At 40.8% G+C, this 20,888-nt stretch overlaps 1 protein-coding gene and 1 non-coding gene across 2 annotated transcripts in view; both read right to left on the bottom strand.

Moving 5' to 3' along the window:
- ccdc102a (coiled-coil domain containing 102A) overlaps positions 1-20,888 on the bottom strand; it is a 60,802-nt gene that overhangs the window by 18,032 nt on the left and 21,882 nt on the right. Inside the window, exons 2-3 of the mRNA XM_026378576.1 lie at positions 15,981-16,449; positions 14,321-14,707 (exon numbers count right to left, since the gene is read on the bottom strand). Coding sequence (XP_026234361.1) covers positions 14,321-14,707; positions 15,981-16,343 — 750 coding nt within the window. The 5' untranslated portion in view covers positions 16,344-16,449. The remainder of the gene's footprint in view (positions 1-14,320; positions 14,708-15,980; positions 16,450-20,888) is intronic.
- LOC113147656 lies at positions 10,964-11,127 on the bottom strand. Its single transcript, XR_003297376.1, has one exon. It is a non-coding gene; the product is annotated as a U1 spliceosomal RNA (small nuclear RNA).

Raw genomic sequence — 20,888 nt, 5'->3', positions numbered from 1 at the left:
ATTGTGGTGCCACAACAGCTAACAACTGGTCTTGTATTTGATGCCTTGAAAAACCCACTGTACTAGAACTGGAGCTGGAGCTGGAACAAACAGAGTAGTCACAGCAAACACAGTCAAGCGCTGCAAAGTCTCGGTTCAGGAATCGAAGCCCAGTCTTTCGCAGATTTTTCCTTTAATTTCTTTTTTCATGACAATTTATTTATTTTTAATATTAATTTATTCCTGTGTTTTAACACATTATTATTAAGAATATAATTTATACTTATTGTACCATAAATATTAACCTAAATTCACCAGCTTTTCCATATAAAACATATTACATACATTTTTTAGTACTGTGGTAGTACTTTTAATCCAAATTGTTGATGTGGCCAAATTAAAAATAAATTAAAGCTAGCAGTCTAACATATTTAGGCACATTATGATTGTTTAAAGTTATTGTGAATATGCACAAAGTAAGTATATTATCATCGCCGAATGTGCTATGTGAGGCTCTGTGGATGATGTTGTGTTTATTAACAGTTTCCAGCGCCACAGTAAAATGATCCAGACAAAGCTCTTTCTAACATTCCATAACTCCTTACAAAAACATCAACAGGAATAAAGGCTTCCTTTCATTTTCAGTCCCAGCAAATATGTCTCATTCCATACTACCCACATCTCTTGCATTGGATTTGTGTGTAGCTGCGTGTGTTTGGAGGGCTTGTCAGAAATATGGGCCTCTTCAACAACAAGATTTTTCTCTTCTATCCTCCATTTTCCACTCCACCTCTATTCCTCCTGTCCAAGGTTGCAAATCAAACAGTTTCAACCAGTTGATCGACTAACGTTTCTGCCAAGATGCTGTCATAGCAGAACCCTTAAACTTTTGAGGGTGTTCTCATGACCAAACCTTTTCACACCTGTTTTTATTTTATGGCCTTAAATTAAATTGGAAATTTAGACCGTTTCCTCCTCTTGTTGTAGTAAATCTCTCTGCTTTGGAACTGCAACAATAAAATTCACCACCCTACATCTTTTGCTGTATTTGCCAGATGTAAAATGAGAGGTCTCTCTCTCTCCCACAGGCTCCAGAAAACTGCATGTTTCTTTAAGATAACGATCAGATTGCATTTAAGAGCTTCTCATAAACTTCTAATTGCATCACAGAGAATTGTAAAGATATATGTGGTTGGAAAATATGAGTAAAGGCCCTGTGAGAGGCTCCACAGCACAGAATTCCATATTTCTGCAGTGACAATGAAAGAAATGACATTTACAAGCACTTACATAGGCACAGCAAAGCTATAACTAAAATGCTAATAGTAGCATCTAATATCTTGATGTTAAGCAGCTATACAGTGTTCAAATTCATAATTTAATAATAGCACTAGATAGAAAGCTCAACTGAGGAAGGTGAGAGTGACAGTCTTGCTGTTAAAATTTGGTCATAATCTAAAGTATGTAAGTAAGAAAAAATGTATTCAGTGGCATTCAGAGAAAAGAAGATTCAAGATACAACCATAATTAATCAACTCAGAGGGAAATTATTTTGCCTTGTTACAGTTGCTCTCAACTCAGACAGAACGAAAGGGAACCACAACCACAGAGGATCCACACCAACACATATACAGAATGACATCAATAACTAGATAAAGCATTTCCTGAAGAAAATGCACTGTGAATGCTGTAACGCTGAATCGATTCCTGAAGAACAGCTGAAAGTTGCTGAAACGTTTTAAAACGCTGCTGAAATTAGCTTAAGAGAAACAGGAAGCGTTTAAACAGAGATAAACATATGAAGAAGAAGATAAAACAGCTGAATGTTAACTTAAAAAAGCTGAAATAGATTTGCTGAAGTTAATAAAACATAGCTGAATTTATCTAAACAGTTAAAGGTAAAGTTAAATGTTTAGTTAAAAAAGCTGAAATAAATTTGCTAGAGTTGATAAAACATAGCTGAATTGATTTAAACAGTAATTTAGATAAAGGCCGAAACGTTTTAAAACGCTGCTGAAATTAGCTGAAGAGAAACAGGAAGTGTTTTAACATATAAACATACGAAGAAGAAGCTGAAACAGCTGAATGTTAACTTAAAAAAAAGATGAAATCGATTTGCTGAAGTTAATTAAACATAGCTGAATTTATCTAAAATATAAAAGTTAAAAGAATATTTAAACTGTGTTGTTAAAAAGAGCTGAAAGTAGAAGAAACTGAAGCAGGTTCGCAAAGAGACGCTAGCATTAACAGGCTAACTACACACGAGCCTGTACAAGTGTCTGACGCTGATTTATAAACAGCCCTGATCATGTGACCCGACATAGCCGTTGCCACGGAGACTGTAGGGGAGAGGCGGGAAACTTCAACTGCCAAGATTTTCACTCGGGAAAACTGATTTGGAGCCCTTACAAACAGGCTTTTTTTCAGCAAAACTACAATAGGTATCGTCATAAAAAGTTAACCACCTGAGAGCCAAGACTTTAATGAACCACTAGTGTGAATTTTATGTTTGAGGACTGAAAATTGTGGTCACAGGAGCGAGAGATCCAAGTGCACCCTTCAGCTTGTCGTCACTCTGAGGCTCACAGAGAAAAAACGATTTGTCTCTCGGCTTTCACAAATAGATAGCTTATTAGAATCAGGACAAGTTTACCTCCATTTCTATGAGGAAATTATTCAGATAGAGTGAAAATTGTGGCCGTGCTGACAGTTTATTGTGAAAGATTTTGGTTTGAAAAAATCGGCCTCTCCACTCTAAGCTGTGACGTCATCCACTCTAGCTGCACCAACGTTCCATCATTCACTCCCATTATAAAGTCCCAAATCAGCCAAAAACATCATGTGACAAAAACTGTAATTATGGAAAAACTATAAAAGATATAGAAAACTGAATGGAAGATTTAAAGAGCTGAAGTAGCTGAACATTTTGATACCTGAACAGTTTCTGTAGCTTAAAGTGTGCTGAAGTAGTTACGCGCCGAAAAACGTACGGAAGAATAATAATAAAGATTACGTTAACAATACTGTATTATCACTGTGAATGCTCAACAGCATTCACAGTGATAATAAAGATTAGGAAAACAATACTGTGAATGCTCAACAGCAGTGATAATCAGGGTCCAGGGTGGAATGACAACAGATATATGAGAAGAAATTCTGAGGAATTGTAAAGATTGATGGCCACAGGTAGAAATAATCTGTGGATCACTTAATGTTGATCAGTCTCTGGCTCAACATGCTCTTCTATCCAACCAGCACACTGTGTAGTGGGTAAGGTGGATTGTCCAGGATGGAGTTTTAACAGCATCCTCCTCTCAGATACAACATGTAGAGGGTCCAGCTTTACTCCCAGAACAGAGCCAGCCCTCCTGATTAGTTTGTTCTGCAACCTCCACAGCATGGAAGATGACATTGGTCACCACAGACTCAGAGGACATCCTTAGCATGGTGCTGCAGACGATGAAGGACCTAAGCATTCTCAGGACTAACAGAAAATAAACTGAGCCTTTTTGTACAGTACTGATGTGTTCTTTGTCCAGTTCAGTTTATTGTTCAAGTACACTCTCAGATACTTTGAGATCATTAAATACATTAGGATTTTCTGTTAGGAAAACATACAGTGAGTAAAAATATCATGCCATGCCAATAGATGTTAATGGTCGATCGACTGGATGACTTCCAAACCTGCCAAACAGGGAAACCAAAGTAATGACACATCTTCTATTGACCATGAACGTGTGTCCACAAAACACTATGTCCAATAGCAAAGCAGCAAGACAATGGAGTGATTAGCAGTGTTGAATCCTGACATTGTCATCTTGAAATATGTCCATGCCATCAAGGAAGAAAAAATTAATTGATGGAATAACTTACTTACTTAAGTATATTCCGGTAGTCAGATGACCTCATTCTTTGGGCACCTAATGTTGCTGACCTGATTTAACTGCAGCAACCCCAGATCATAGCACTGTCCCCACTGGCTTGTACAGTAGGCACTAGGCAGGATAGGTGCATCACTTCATCTGCCTCTCTTCTTACCAGGATGGGACCATCACTCTGGAATGGGTTAATCTGGACTCAGACCACATGACCTTCTTGTTCTTCTCCAAAGTCAAATCTTTATGCTCCCTAGCAAATTAACAATTGCTCTTCTTAAGGCTACACAGCTGTTTAGTTCCAATCTCTTGAGTTCACTTCACATTGCTCTTCCTTTCACTCTCTCTCCACATTTAAGACTAGACTTAAAACTTTCCTTTTTTATAAAGCTTATAGTTAAAGATGGATCAGGTGACTCTGAACCATCTCTTAGTTATGCTGATATAGCTTAGTCTGCTGGGGGACCTCTACTGATAAACTGAGCTCCTCTCCTTTCTCCTTTCTCCTGTATCAATGCAAATGCCACCATTGCATGTCATTAACTTTGTGTCTTCTCTCTCTTTTAGTTGTGTTTCCTCCTCTCTGTCTCCCTCTCTCTGTACTTTTCTGCAGGTATCCTCGGCCTGGAGCTGGACATCTCCAGAATCCAGTTGACCTGCCCAATGTACTTCCTGCTTGTTGTTGTCTTATTGCCTGCTGTTCTTTTCTCTCTTCTCTTTCCACTCAACCCAACGGGTCGAGGCAGATGGCCACCCACTATGAGCCTGGTTCTGCTGGAGGTTTCTTCCTCTGAAAGGAGTTTTTCCTCTCCACTGTTGCCTAAAGCTTGCTCAAATGGGATTGTTGGGTTTTCTCTATAATTTTTTGTATAAATATTTTCTGTAAGGTAAACCTTACACTGTAGTGTGCCTTGAGATAACTTCTGTTGTAAATTGGCGCTATACAAATAAAACTGAATTGAATTGAACTAAACATAGCCGTGAGTTCTACTGTTGTTTTTATATGATTCGATTTCCCCAAAAATCGAACTGATCACGGATCATGATCATTCAAGATTTTTTTCTGACCACATTTCTTCCTCAAAGATGATGATTCCCCACTATCCTTTCAGTTTTTTTAAAGCTTTGGACAATTCTTAACCCTTAAACAATCTTGCATGTTTTCTTTGCCTGATGCATACCAATTATCTGACATCTGACAGATTAACATCTTTTTCATGACCACAGCATATATACATATACATCGTTGTTTGAGAAATGGGAAGCTGCTCACTGCATCAGATAGGGTTAAATAACTTTAAATCATAACTTACCTATTTGATTAGTTAAATCCAAGTGTTGACTTTTTTTTGAACAGGCAGTCTATGTTTAATCCTATCTGAAAAAACTGTAGGTAATACAAGACTTGGAAATCAATGCAATCGGCAAAATGATTTTATACCAAGCAGCCATGAATGGAAAAAAAAAAAAACAATGTTTGAGAATCTAATTCCTACGAAGTCTTTCTACTTCCTGCTCTGACAATAAATCTTCTCAAGCCAAACCGGCAGATGCATTTTACCAGAGACCAGTGACAGTATATGCAGACCCAAGTGAACTTGGACCTGAACTGATAACACTATAACTAGGGCCTTGCTCAACTCATGACTCACTGTTGTGTGATTCCTCAGAACATAGAAGAAGAAGAACAAAACACACAACTGACTGATGAATTATGTGACACCCTTTTTTAAAACTTTGCATCCTTTGTAATTTCTATTGCGCTATAATGTTGCTGCTGCCATGGCAAGTAATCACCAATAGAGGGACCTAGTGTGTTATGGATGTTGACAATATCACACAATAAACTGTACAACATGTGGAGGCAATCAGTGTGTGTGAGAACCAGAACAATGGAGGCAGGCAGGAAATGAGGCTGCGTCGTGTGTGAACAACAGTCAGCCCACCTCTACTGCCATCACTGACAAGCACGTAATTGTGGAACGCTACACCTTAATTGTGCATTTCTATGAGTGTGCATGCTAGTGTGTGAATGCTATGTGCTACCACAGAAACCCTGTCTGAGCAAGCTGAAGGCCAGGTCTGACAGGCAATGACAGTGATCTCTATACACAGACACCTCATTATGAGGTTACAGTTCATGTGTTTATGTGGTGAGGTAGTATAGGACTGCCAAGAAACATAGGGACCCACCACTGCTGTAAACACTCTGGAAGCCCACTCAGATCCAGAGAAACTCAAGAGCACAGGAGGTCAAAGAAGTGTTATCAGATGGGACTGTTTGTGTGACTACTCCTGCTGTTGACTCACCTCTCTGTTCTTATGGAACAAGTCTGAGGACCACATTACGAAGAACATGGCTTTGCACAAAAGTGCACTGTGTCCCATGAGTTTGCGGCCACAATCAGAGTGTAACCAGTGTCTTATTTATTAAGACAGCAGCTCACCGGTTTTAAATATTTAGGTTGCAGCAGTGGTTCTACGTGTGTGTTCTATGGGAACTATGCATACACACACACACACACACACACACACACATATACACACACACACACATACATGTATGTGTATGTATGTATGTATGTATGTATGTATGTATGTATGTATGTATGTGTGTGTGTATGTATGTGTGTATATGTGTGTGTGTGTGTGTATGTGTGTGTGTGTGTGTGTAGATATACTCCCACTGTGTGCACAATTATGAGGCAAGTGATTATTTTGACATTATCATTATTTTATCTATAATTTCCAACTCCAAGCTGTATAAACTTGAACGCTTATTGGATTTAATGCATATCAGGTGTGTATTTGTGTGACAAGGAGGGTGTGGAGATCGACACCCTATATCAAGGTGTGCATAATTATTAGGCAGATTCTTCCCCTCAGGAAAAATGGGCAAAAAGAAATTTAACTGACTCTGAAAAGTCAAAAATTGTAAAAAGTCTTTCACAGGAATGCAGCACTCATGAAATATCTAAGATATTGGGGCGTGATTACAGAACCATCAAACGTTTTGTAGCAAATAGTCAACAGGGTCACAAGAAACGTGTCCAGAAGAAAAGAGACAAATTAACTGCCAAAGATTTGAGAAGAATCATGAAGCTACCAGGAACCCATTATCCTCAAGTGCTGCCATATTCCACAACTGCAACCTACCTGGAGTGTCAAGAAGTATAAGGTGTTCAGTTCTCAAGAGACATGGCCAAGGTGAGAAAGGCTGAAACCCTAATACTTCTGAACAAGACAAATAAGTACAAATGTCAAGAATGGGCCAAGAATTATCTGAGGACAGATTTTGTGGACTGATGAGATGAGAGTGACTCTTGATGGACCAGATGGATAGGTCCGTGGTTGGATCAGTAATGGACACAGAGCTCCACTTTGAGTCAGACGCCAGCAAGGTGGAGGTGGGGTACTGGTATGGGCAGATGAGCTAGTTGGACTTTTTCAGGTTGAAAATGGACTCAAAATCAACTCTTAGACCTACTGCCAATTTAAAGAAGATACTCTCTTCAAGCAGTGGTACAGGAAAAAGTCTGCATCTTTCAAGAAGACTTTGATTTATATGCAAGACAACTCCATCACATACATCAAAGTACTCCACTGCGTGGCTGGCCAGTAAAGGCCTTAAAGATGTAAAACTAATGACATGGCCCCCTTCTTCACCCGACTTAAACCCTATTGAGAAATTTTGGGCCCTTCTTAAGCAGGAAATTTACAGTAAAGGTAAATGGTACACCTCTCTGAACAGTGTCTGGGAGGCTGTGGTTGCGGCTGCACAAAAAGTTGATTCTGACCAGATCAAGAAACTGACCGACTCTGTGAATGGAAGGCTTGTGACTTCTATCGAAAAGAAGGGTGGCTATATTGGTCACTGAGGTTTTGTTTTTGAAATTTCAGAAATGTTTATTTGTAAATTTTGAGTTTATTTATTATTCTCACTTTAACAGGTGAAAATAAAGATGGGAACATTTTTGTTTTTCCATTTAGTTGCATAATAATTCTGCACACTAATAGTTGCCTAATAATGGTGTACATGTTGATATTCTCTTAAGAAAGCCAAAACTTCACTTTTACTACTTAACACTAGGACTAATGACTTTTCTGGTCATACCTAGGAGCCCGGCAGTGTCGTCAAATGACCAGCTCGCTGTAGCTGGCCCCCTGTGGACAGCTGCTTTTATTATGTAAAGATGGTCGTTAGTGGCACATATCGGAGGGGGGGCAGATGGGGTGCGGGGTGGGGGGGTTACTCACCACAAGGGGAATGGAGGCATGCTGAAGCTCTGCCTCACCAAGCCATCTTATGGAGACATGCACACACACGTTGTTTTTTTCCTTTATGCAACAGATTTATTCATGAAAATGAATTCTGATTCATACACTGTTGTGTACCTATAGCAACCAGCACATCGCTTGGTCGTGCGGTTCGTAGTGCAGCAATGCTTCCTGGCACACGGCTCTTTTTCCAGGGCTAGGTGTGGTGGGTTGATTTCGAAGCTCTTGCTCCTTCATTGCCTTTTTTCCTAAGCGCTGCCATGTCTATCAGGTTATAGAACACGGAGACTGGCCAGCGTCGTGTTCCTTTGCGCACACTGTAGTCACGCACCATTTGGTCCATTACGTCCACGCCAGCTGTTGAATGAAAGTAGGTGGGGCTTCCATGCCAAATGAAACATTGTCATAACACTGCACTGGAGAACTGTTGCACATTTCCCACTTCTGAATGGTGAATGGCCCGCCCATAGAAACAGCAGAAGTGAAACATGTGCATTTGCAATTATATGTCTACTGGACAAAGGAGGAAAGAATGCCAAGTTTTGCATGCCTGCTGACATCTGCATCCCCCACTCTAATCAGGGAGGGGGATGCAGATCTGGGCAACTCTGAGTTGCCAAATATTGCACCCCCTTCCCTTATTAACTGAAACACATGTTATAGCCTAACCAAATGCTAACCAAATTTGTCCATCTTTTAGATTATTTTAAGCTGACAATGAAAATTCACATACGCAAAAGTGTGACAAAGTAGACTACAGATCTTTGCACTATTAAAAATGTTATAGCAGATTAGTAGTGTTGTGGTTAATGAAGTTTTTCATTGTGGTTTGTTGAATGTATGAATGTTATCAGTGTGTCATACTTTGTCAAGTCAAGTTTAATCTAATAAAATATCTGCTAATAATAAGATTTGCAAACTTCGGTATGATTTGAGCGCCTCACACTTTTGTGTAAATGAATTTTCACTTTCCGCCTAAAATAATCTAAAAGATGGACAAATGACAAATTGCATTTTGTGTGTTTGGCTACAATTAATAAGGGAGGGGGGTGCAATATTTGGCAACTCTGAGTTGCCGAGATCTGCATTTTTTCCCCCTGATGAAATTCGGCATAACACCCGGTGTGGATGCGTTCGTTAGTTCTATGTATGTGTTACGTGACCAACGGATAAAGCACCAAAGACGACTTGTCATCCCACTTTGGAGAAGGAAGAAGAAGATGTGTGTGCATGTCTCCATAAGATGGCTTGGTGAGGCAGAGCTTCAGTGTGCCTCCCTTTCCCTTGTGGTGAGTCAGCGACAACCCCCCTAGACTATATCTATACCCATGTTTAGACTCTCTCACCTACCCTGACTCGCATATGAACTTAAGTGACGTCCCATTCCCAATCCATAGGGTTTAATATGATGTTGGTCCACCCTTTGCAGCTATAACAGCTTCAACACTTCTGAGAAGGCTGTCCACAAGGTTCAGGAGTGTGTTTATGGGAATGTTTGACCTTCCTTCAGAAGCGCATTTGTGAGGTCACACACTGATGTTGGACGAGAAGGCCTGGCTCTCAGTCTCCGCTCTAATTCCTCCCAAAGGTGTTCTGTCGGCTTGAGGTCAGGACTCTGTGCAGGCCACACTCATCCACACCAGACTGTCATCTATGTCTTTATGGACATTGCTTTGTACACTAGTGCACAGTCATGTTGGAAGAGGAAGGGGCCTGCTCCAATCTGTTCCCACAAAGTTAGGAGCATGGAATTGTCCAAAATGTCTTGGTATGCTGAAGCATTCAGAATTCCTTTCACTGGAACTAAGGGGCCAAGCCCAGCTCCTGAAAAACAACCCCACACTATAATACCCCTTCCACCAAACTTTACACTTGGCACAATGCAGTCAGACAAGTATCGTTCTCATGGCAACTGTCAAACCCAGACTTGTCCATCAGATTTCAATATGGAGAAGCACCATTCGTCACTCCAGCAGTGTCACCGCTGCTCTAGAGTCCAGTGGCAGCGTGCTTTACACCACTGCATCCGACACTTTGCATTGCACTTGGTGATGTATGGCTTGGATGCAGCTACTCGGCCAAGGAAACCCAATTCCATGAAGCTCTCTGCTCGCTGTTCTTGAGCTAATCTGAAGGCCACATGAAGTTTGGAGGTCTGTAGCGATTGACTCTTCAGAAAGTTGGCGACCTCTTTGCATCAGTTTACGTGACCTACCACTTCGAAGATCAATGAGCACATCAGGAAGATGGGCGGACGATAATATGCTTAGTGAATACCTCAGGCAGCAGAAACCCGAAGAGGAGCAAGATGAAGAACTATCACGGAAGGAGAACCCCCTGCATGGCATGCACCAACGGCAGATAGAGGAAGTAGCTGATATTGAAAAATCTACCAGTGGGTAGATAAAGCTGAATTGAAGGCCAGCACAGAGGCACTAATCATGGCAACGCAGGAACAAGCTTTAAGTTGAAGATCAATAGATGCTGGGGTCTACCACACCAGACAAGACCTTTGGTGCAAGCTGTGCAAAGATGCCCGAGAGACAATCCAGCACATAGTAATGATCCTAATGAGTAATAATAATAATAATAAGAAGAAGCCTTTATTGTCATTTGTCACATTTTTACATGTTACAGATGAAATTTGTCCTCTGCATTTAACCCATCCCCTGGGGGAGCAGTGGGCAGCTACATACAGCGCCCGGGGAGCTAGCGTGGAGTGTCTCGCTCAAGGACACACCTGGTGTCTGTGACGGGGTTTGAACCCCGGACCTTCTGCATTCAAAGCAGATGATCTACCCACTGAGCCACCAGGCCGCCGAAAAAAAAATCAGGGGAGAGCGCGAACACAGTCCCCCACTACCACAAATTATGCAGTCGAGATTCCCACATTTGGGGAATTCGCACGGGTCAGCACAGCCGGAGTGCAATGGCTGAGCCTCGCCCTGGGTGAACCACCTTCATGATCATGGTATCTCCCCTGCCAGGTAAGTAAATAACATCAATAACCGTTATGCAAGCAACAAATAAACATGTTAATCATTAAAAAACATGAGCTCACAATGCGTCTGAGTACTAAAGTCTAAATTAATGACACACTGAGGACAGTAAAATACAGAAGTTGATTTTATTAAATGAGCACAGGTTTATAATCATAGGGGGGAAAAGCAGATGTGCAGATGGCGGTAACAGTTTGTTCTAATTATTATGTGGACAGTGTGTTTTAGGACAAACAGAAACTCCAACAAAGGTGACCACAGGAACTTCAAAGTCTAACTAACAAATAATTTATAGCAGCTGAGCAAGAGTAGAGGACATTTCATGTCTCCAAAATCCCTGCCTCCTCAGTTCCTTTCTCCTTGTACCATTTCCTTGCATCCCTCCATGTATGTATGTAGTAAGAGGGACTAAGTTGCAAGTAAAAAAACGCAAGTGAGAGAAACGTGGATGCAATTAAGGGAATTGGGATCCACCCATAGTAGGTGGTCCAACTACCCTGAGCAATGTCTGCTTCCTCTCAGCCTACCAATCAGCAATTTCCCTCCAGGATTAATAGTCCTTTGAATCTCAAATCGAATCTAGAATCAGTTGTAGTACAGATGGTAGCACAACCTGAATGCAGACTGAGACATAAGCCAAGCAAGAATATTACTCATGTATGTTCTGTGTTGCTGTGAGTACTCAGAGGCTGAAAGTCTATAAAAGTGGGTTTTTGAAAAAACAAAATGCTGTCCCCAGTCCTAATCAAGTCCTTGCCAGCAGCTGAAAAACTTAAAAATAAATGTGATCCCAAATGGATTACACTCGACCAGAGACACGCGTCCCTAACAGCTGCTGAGAGGACTTAACAGTTAAGGACAAAAACTGACATTATGTAGATGTAGAGTCAGTTGTTGTTGCATGCTCCAAACCTTTCTAGGACAAAATTTGGATACATTCCAGCCACATCTTCCACTGTCTAGAGACCTCTACTACTGTGTAAGTGCAGGTCCTGTGTTCAGGAGCATGGTTGGTGCATTGATAAGTCTGTTCACATTCAACAATGCAACCAAATCATAAAATTTAAAATAATAAATCTCCCTTTGACAGATACAACCCTTTAGGCAGTTAGTCAGTGTCAAAAGGCACATGCAGTGAACAGCTGCCTGCACAACTTATTGTTTTACTCTCTGCCTTGTATCAGAAGACAATGAGTCAACATATTTAGAACTGCTAAATATTTGTGTTGTGTATTTTCAAATGTTCAGTTATCAGGTCTACTATTTTACATCACGTCTGTCTTAAAAGGTAATTAAACCTACATTTAATGCATGCAGTTTTACTTCCAACAAATAAAATATTTAAGCCTTTACACAGCCAGCTAGTGAAGGCTAATACACACTAATACTTAAATCGACCAATCCATCCCGCATGGCATGAACACAGCAACTGGCTGCTTCTAGACACAGTGTTACTTCTTTTGCATAATGCCTGAAGAAAAGCAACAAAACTAAATGTAATATTTCCTTGATATTGTGGTGAATTTCAGAGCATCACAGAAGCACTATTAGCATGCAGGAGGTGGATGCATGTGGCAGCAGATTTGTGGTGAGGGACAACGGACATTTGGTTTGCTGTTTCTACAAAAAATACAACATTAAGAGTATTTTTTTGTACTGTATATAATAATTATATCAAATTGTCAGTATGAACATATAAGAGCAGTATGTTAGGTTTATCCAATTAAAGAACCAGATTTGCTTCACTTTTAGGATGGTCTGCACAGAAGAGTCTGACAGAAGAAGTACGGTGCTATCACTGAACCCTCAGGGATATGAAAGCACCATGTGTGTGTAGAGGGGAGTGGGCCTCTTAAATAGGACACCTACCCCCAACACACACTCAGTGAATGATCTAACGGTGTCAGATTTTATCATCTTAGCAGCCAGGCTGGCCTTCATTCTGTGAGGCTCACTTCACAAGGTGCATGCAGCAGAAGTGGACATGAGCTCACTGACATCAGGAAAATAGCGTCTCCATTTCATATCTACATCAGGTTGACCTGAATGTGCACCAAGCAGTCGGAAAAACTGCTTTCAAAGACTAACTGGTGTGACACATACAGCAAGTCAACATCCCTCAACACAACCCACTGTAAAATCTTCCGTTTGGAAACACATACATACGTATATATTCTCTGAGCACAGAATATTAGTCAAATCAAATTTGCATGTTACACTTCACTCTCATGAAAAAACATCCCTTTGCGGCAATAAATCTTCCTGATAAGTCTGTGGTATTCCATGGATTAGTTTTGTAGATTTTCAGGTGACTATCTCCAAAGCTTTCTGTAGCATCTCCCAAAGATCTGCTGTGCTGATTTAGCTGAAAACAGAGTATTCCAGCGGCTACATTCTTCTTTAGGTAATTCTTACTGTCTTGCTGCAAAATTATACTATCCCCAGTCAGACACTGTCTAGAGGGATCAGCAGTACCCATTTGCTCGGATCCAAGCACCCAAAAATTTGACTTATCAGTCTACAAGACTTGGCTCCAGTCTTCTACGCCCACTATTTGTGAGTCTTGGTCCACTGACATGTTTTGTTCCAATTTCCCAACCTTACTAGGTTTATTCTTGGCTTCTTTGTCCACAAGGCCAGCTGATCTGAGTCTCCTATGCCCGGTGTCAATTTCTCACATTTGACATTGCATGAACCCACATAAATAACTTCCACATTCCCCTTGTTCACATTCACATTGTTCAGTTGATCATAAAATTGATTATTTGATTAATGTCTGATTGATGTTGCAGTTTAGTGTGCTGCATTGTTTCACATAAAGTCATGCTAGCCATGCTGGAATCTCTCAGAGCCTGCGTTTTAGGTACAGTGGTTTTTTGAGTAAAATGCTAATGTGCTCATAGTGACACTGTTAGTTTGTTTAAAATGTTGAAGTCATGAGAGGTACATGAATGCACTTTGCCAGACATTACTGCTCTGTGAGATGCAATCCCAATGTTTGATCAGTGGTGCAGTATAAAATTACCTCAGCAGCAGCTTTGATCTACAACTTTCATCTACAGACTTGTAGGATTCATGTACAGACTAGCTTTTTATATCACTGTTGCTGTTTTTTTTCCTGCTGTGATCCCACCATTAACCTCTGTTGTTGCAGGCTGACTGATTTAATTTTGTACACTGCAGACTCACCTTTTGTTCGCCCATCTTTTGCCTGTCCAAGTCTACGTCTCTAACTGGTTCTGGTTCTGGAGATCCTGGCAGTCCTTCCTCCAGCTTACAGTCAGTGTGGACCTGAGAGGAGGAGGAGGAGGAAACAGGCGAGGAGGGAGGGATAGATGGAGAGGAGGAGGAGGAAGCGCCACGATGGTGTGCTGTGGAGGAAGATGGAGAAGTGGCAGATGGAGGAGGAGCTGCGTGGTCACCTCGCAGAAGCAGTGCCTCCTGCCGAAGTGTCTCATTCTCTGAGGCGAGCTCCTGCCTCTCCCGCCGAACACTGGTCAACTCTTTGGTGAGGGTGTCCAGCCTCTGTCTCAGCTGACGAACCTCGTCACGTGCTCGGTTACGCTCAGCACGCACCTATGAGACATAGAAAGCACTAATTGAAACAAGGTAAACTAATCAGAGCAAACCCACCAATTTCAGTGAAACAAGTCAAAAAATATATAGTTTTGTTAAAGCCTCCATACATTTCACCAGCAGCTAGATGCTATAATTTTAAAACAAAGTTAATTTAACAGCATATTTGTTAGGGACTTTCCAAGGAGAACTAGTCCACTTTTGGTGCCCTTATCAGTATGTAGGGCAGCAGAACAGTGTGTGTGGGACTGAGTCAAAATAAATGTTTTCATAGTAATAAAGTATGATGTCACCCAAAGCAGTAGTATTAGAGCTCTACTGGACAACAATAGACCCCAACCAAAGACACTTGTGGGGAGACCTGAAGTAGCCAGTTCACAGACACTTCCTTTCCAACCTGAAGAAGTTTGAGAAGACCTGTCAACAAGAACTGGATGAACAGCCTAAATAGAAGTGTGAGAAGCTCACCAAGACCCAGACTTGAAGCTGTACTGTCAAAAGCAGCTTCCACATGCATGTACATGCACGCAGACACACATAGGATATTGAAAACCGAATTAAGGGTCTAAATCTTTTCGAAAGGAGATTACAGAAATTAAGTTTGCCAACATTTCTAAGAAACATGTTTTCACTTTGTAATTATGGGTTATTGTGTATAGGTTGATGGACATTTTAAATTATATTCCACAACAAAACTAAGCATTAACACACACACGCACACACTGTTGGTTGTGAGCTAGAATTTGTTTTGAGAAGAAAAATAATAATAATAATAATAATAAATTCTTTATTGATCCCCTTGAGTAAATTGTGGGTGGACAGCTGCGAGACGGTATGTCAGCGGTACACTACGGGGTTTCGGTGTCTTGTCCAAGGACACCTCAGCAAGTAGCCAGGAGGAACCGGGAATCGAACCACTCACCCTGGGGTTCATAGGCGACTGCTCTACCCCCTGAGCTACTGCCACTCCAAATATGACATTTGCTAGTTTTAGTTAAATATGAAAAAGTCCTGAATCATACAACATCAGTTAACAAGACTCTGTTCACTGATGTCATTATATAGCAGGTTCAGAGTTATTATAATTTATTATTGGATTACAAATGTAGCCCATTTTAATGCAATCAAAAAAAAGATAAACTTTATTGAACCTGAACTGACTAAAACGTACAATAAAAGTGAGTATTGTTGACAGAATGACGCAGTACATGAATTACTCTATAGTAATTCATGTTCAGTATTTTCTCTGCTGGATTCAGTAACAGCAGCTCACCTTGCTCCACTTCTCTCTCCAGTTGGCAGTACAGTCTGACCACCACCTCATGGTCTTCTCCATCTGGGCTGCTCTGGCCCGAGCCTCCTCCAGCTCCCTGAGCCTCAGCTCCTCCCTGCTCTCCCAGTCACCCCCAGCTCCTTCACCCATGGCCCCCAAAGATCCCAGCCCAAGGACTCCAAGGCCGGGCGATAGCAACAGCGGGGGGCTGGAGCTTGGAGTTCCTCCTGTGGGGCTTGGGGTGTGGGTGAGGCTATCTGGGGAACGGATTCCCCTGTCGGACCCCAGACCCAGGCTGCACAGCAAACCACCTCCAGCTGACTTACCACCTTCAGACAGGTGGGGGCTCGGAGTATGGTTCATGTTGAAGGTGGTGTTGTGAATGAGGATGCAGTGCAGTGATGAAGGGGTAGGGGGTCGTGAGCAGGGAGATTCAAGAGAGCATCATCTTCGTCAGTCGCTGATTAGCCTGGAGACAGACAGTAACATAAAGACATGTAAGCAGACTGTAGAACACAGAAATCAATGACACACTGCCTATGGGGAGGAACGCCCTCGCTCTGCTGTCCAAATAGAATGAATTAAAAAAAAAAAAACTAAATCAACATGAGAAAAACCAAAACATAGACAAGAATGAATATTTAAGAAACACAAATAGTGACATATAGGCGCTGAAATGAGTTTGGTTGGTAAATGGGAAAAAATATATAAACAAATTAATTAATTAATTAATTAATTAAAAACTAAATGTAAAAATAAAAAATAGCCAAGCAGATTTTTTTAACAGCCAAAATAATAAATAGCCTTTTTGTGTCACATATGTCTAAGTATTTTATTAAGATGAAACAAACTTAAAGAGAACAGAGCAACGTTTAAGCAAGATTATTGATCAGTGGATTGTTTAGAGATGAATACATTCACTAAATTAATATTTTAACTAACACTAACACTTAAGAAGTGTACTTACAGTGGCAAGAAAAACTTTGTGAACCCTTTGGAATTTCATGGTTTTCTGCATTAATTTGTCCTAAAATGTGCTCTGATCTTCATCTAACTCACAACAATAGAAAAACACAGTCTGCTGAAAATAATAGTACACAAACATTATATGTTTTCATGTTTTTATTGAACATAAAATGTAAACATTCACAGTGCAGGGTGGGAAAAGTATGTGAACCCCTAGCCTAATGACTTCTCCAAGAGCAAATTGGAGCCAGGAGTGAGCCAACCTTGAGTCCAATCAGTGTGATGATATTGGATGTGTTGCGGTCCTGCCCTTTAAAAACACACACCAGTCTTGGGTTTAATGTTGCAGCACTGTTGCTACTCTCCCTAGGCGTGGTCGTCCTGTATAGATGACTGCAAGAGCACAGCGCAGAATGCTGAATGAGGTAAAGAAGCATCCTAGAGTGTCAGCTAAAGACTTACAGAAATCTCTGGCACATGCTAACATTTTTGTTGACACGTCTACAATAAGGAAAACATCAAACAATAATGGGTACATGGGAAGACACCATCGAGGAAGCCATTGCTGTTCAAAAAAAACTTATTGCAGTACGTTTGAAGTTTGCAAAAGAGCACCTGGATGTTCCACAGCACTACTGGCAAAATATTCTGATTAAACAAAAATTTAGTTGTTTGGAAAAAACACACAACACTGTGGAGAAAAAAAAGGCACAGCACACCAACATCAAAACCTCATCCCCACTTTAAAACATTGCAGAGGGAGCATCATGGTTTGGGGCTGCTTTGCTGCCTCAGGGCCTGAACAGATTATTGTCATTGATGAAAAAAAGACATTTTGCAGGAAAACGTAAGACCGTCTGTCCCCAACTGAAGCTCCGCAGAGGATGGGTGATGCAACAGGACAACGATCCAAAGCATACAAGTAATTTAACAAAAGAATAGCTTCAACAGAACAAAATACGCCTACTGGAGTGGCCCAGTCAGAGTCCTGACCCCAACCCAATTGAAATGCTGTGGCATGACCTTAAGAGAGCCATTCACACCAGACATCGCAAGAATATTGCTACACTGAAACAGTTTTGTGAAGAGGATTGGTCCAAAATTACTGTATTTTCCGCACTATAAGGCGCACCGCATTATAAGGCGCACCTTTAATGAATGGCCTATTTTAAAACTTTTTTCATATATAACAAAATTTATATTTATATTAACAAAACAGTCAGCGTGTCAGGAGTTAGTAGGACCAATAATAAGGCCGAAGTAATCTACTCTGTTCAGTGCGTTTATTGCGGCACACAAACAAAACTAAAGCGCAAGCATCAGCTGAGCAGTCTTTTCTTTAGAAAAACACAAAAGGAGTCAATATTAATACCTGGTGAAATCAAAGTCCTTGAAACATAGATAATCCAAACCCGTAGCTCCAATAGGAAATCCAAAATAATCCAACCGATAATCCAACGAAAAACACCGGCATTCAACAAAACACAAACCGGGAAAAAGTATCACAGTCCATACTCCAAAGCAATAATCCATGTAGCAGAATCCTCAGCCATCGAGTACTTTAAGTCCTCCACACTAGTTTGTCATAAGTTTGTCCGGTGCACAACAGCGCATCAATCGGTTTAACGAATTTCAAGCTGCTGCATGAACACCATTCCGCCCGGAAACGGGACCTTCAAAATAAGAGGTCAGCCTGAAAGGTAGTCGGCGGATCCTCACACAGAGAGGTTGGTCAAACTTTATTAATAGATCATCATGCCTTTCAGTTCAAGTGATAAATGAATAACAATAAGTTGTGACAAAGGCAGCTAAAAAGTATTATAGTATTGTTCTTAAAAATTTATCAGAGTGAGAGTTGTGTATTTTAGTTGATCTTTGTTAAGATAATTAGTTGCAGAGTGAGCGCTTTTTTCACTCTCTGTTCAATAGTACAGCTTTGACGTATTTTCTCCGTTGGTAAATTAAGCTAGTTTCCACAGTAAAAGGAACTGGTTCATGTATATGCTGAGTGTGCTATATATGTTTGTGCCGTGGAAAGCATTTGTCTTTGTAAGTATTAACATGTTTATTGTCATTAGAAGTATGTTAGTTGTTACATGTGATAAATTACGTGTGCCTGTTATTGTAATTAGCTTCATTCAAGTCAAGCTAGCGTGTGCGAGTGTAACATACCAAATGAGTAACGATGTGTATTATTTGTTAATTTAGTTTCTTTCAGTTACATAAAGAAAAGATAAGAGTTTGTCCTCCAACTGTAGCCATCTCGCTTTGTTCCCTCGGAAACTCTGTTTAGTCTTCTTTACTTAGCCATCTTGTTGCTGCCTCCACTTCCGCACCATTGATTCATTAATGTTAAACGTCTTTTCCCGTGTTCTACTGCGTGACTGACTCAATATTGATCCATATATAAGGCACACCGGATCATAAGGCGCAATGTTGGCTTTTGAGAAAATTGAAGGCTTTTAGGTGCGCCTTATAGTGCGGAAAATGCGGTACTCCAGATTGTTGTGTAGGTCTGATCTGCAACTACAGGAAACGTTTGGTTGAGGTTATTGCTGCCAAAGATGGGTCAACCAGTTATGTGACTCAGGATAAAATACTGGGTGCCATTTAGGATTTCAGTTGCTTGAGAGAACTTAAACTTTTTGTGGGTTATAGAGTAACTAGTTCCTCATATTATTTTATCGTTTGACTTTGGACAGAGATTTGGTGATTTTCTATTTCTATTTGTTATTGTCAATAAGTGCCATAAGAAGCCTAAACCAAAAATAAATTACGGCAATATCCGTCAACCTAATATCTAATTTAGTTTGTCTGTCCCATTGTTGATTGACAGCTATTAAAAAAAACATATAATTGAGCCACAATGCTTTTCAAATAAAATACAAATTAAAAATTCAAATAGTATACATCATATTTCAACACTTTTTATTCCCATTTCACTTATTTCTCTAGTGTTGTAACATTTTTTTCTTTGGTGTAGCCTAACAAAACACATTTCAGTGAATTTGCCCTCAGGGATCTGTGGGGAAACTTTGATCTTATCTCCACTGTTAGAAGCAAGTTTTGGTTGAGCAATCCTAGAGAAAAAAAAAAAAACATCTCTGGCTGTGGTGAAGTTGGCCTCAAACTCTCTGGGCCAAGAAAAGCTTTACTCCTTCCTGTTCCCCTCCCCCTGCTGCCTCCTCGTCTCTCCCCTCTAGAAGATGCAAAGGAAGGTCCAAAGCTTCTCTGAAAATGTGGGAACAACTAGCGGGGAATCAGAAAAGAGAGGAAATGAAGTAGGTTTTACATTAGCTGATGGGACTTAGTGGTATGTGGTCTGACGCACACGCGCACACACACACAAACACGCACAAGAAAATCACCAACCATGTCTGTGTTCTATATTTATATTACAAAAAGAATCTCTGCTCATGTGTCATGATAGGTTTGAAATTCCCACATATCAAAATCAGCATTGTCCTCAGACATCGAAAGTAATTGTGCTCTGTTATAACATGTACAAAAAAGCGTTCCAAAAAAGACAGTAAACAGCGAGGGACATCCTGGGTCAGGCACGTTGTCACATGGGCAGAAACTCAGTTAGATGTCAGCGAGAGACGGCTATACCTATGTAGAGTGTGTGAAAAGTGGAAATGCCCCACCAGAAATCACATTGCAACATTACCCAGACATTGTATCAGGGTAATGTCTCGATATGTTCAGGGTTCCAGCGCATGTCTGAAAGCAGCTCCGTTGTGCAATGCTGCTGTAGAAAGGCATGATCACTTTTCAGGTAACAGCTAATGGTAGCTTTGCACAGGAGAGCGGCTACATGGACCCACACATGAATACGGGCTCATATTTTCTTAGATGCTATAAACGGTATATCTATATCAGCGGTCACTAACAGGTGGACCGCAGTCCGGATCCGGACCCAGAAACTGTCCCATACGGACC

This window comes from Anabas testudineus, chromosome 3 (genome assembly GCF_900324465.2).
Source record: "Anabas testudineus chromosome 3, fAnaTes1.2, whole genome shotgun sequence".
Taxonomy (NCBI): domain Eukaryota; kingdom Metazoa; phylum Chordata; class Actinopteri; order Anabantiformes; family Anabantidae; genus Anabas; species Anabas testudineus.
Note: the sequence above shows the minus strand (reverse complement) of the source record. Positions and strands in the feature narration are given on the sequence as shown.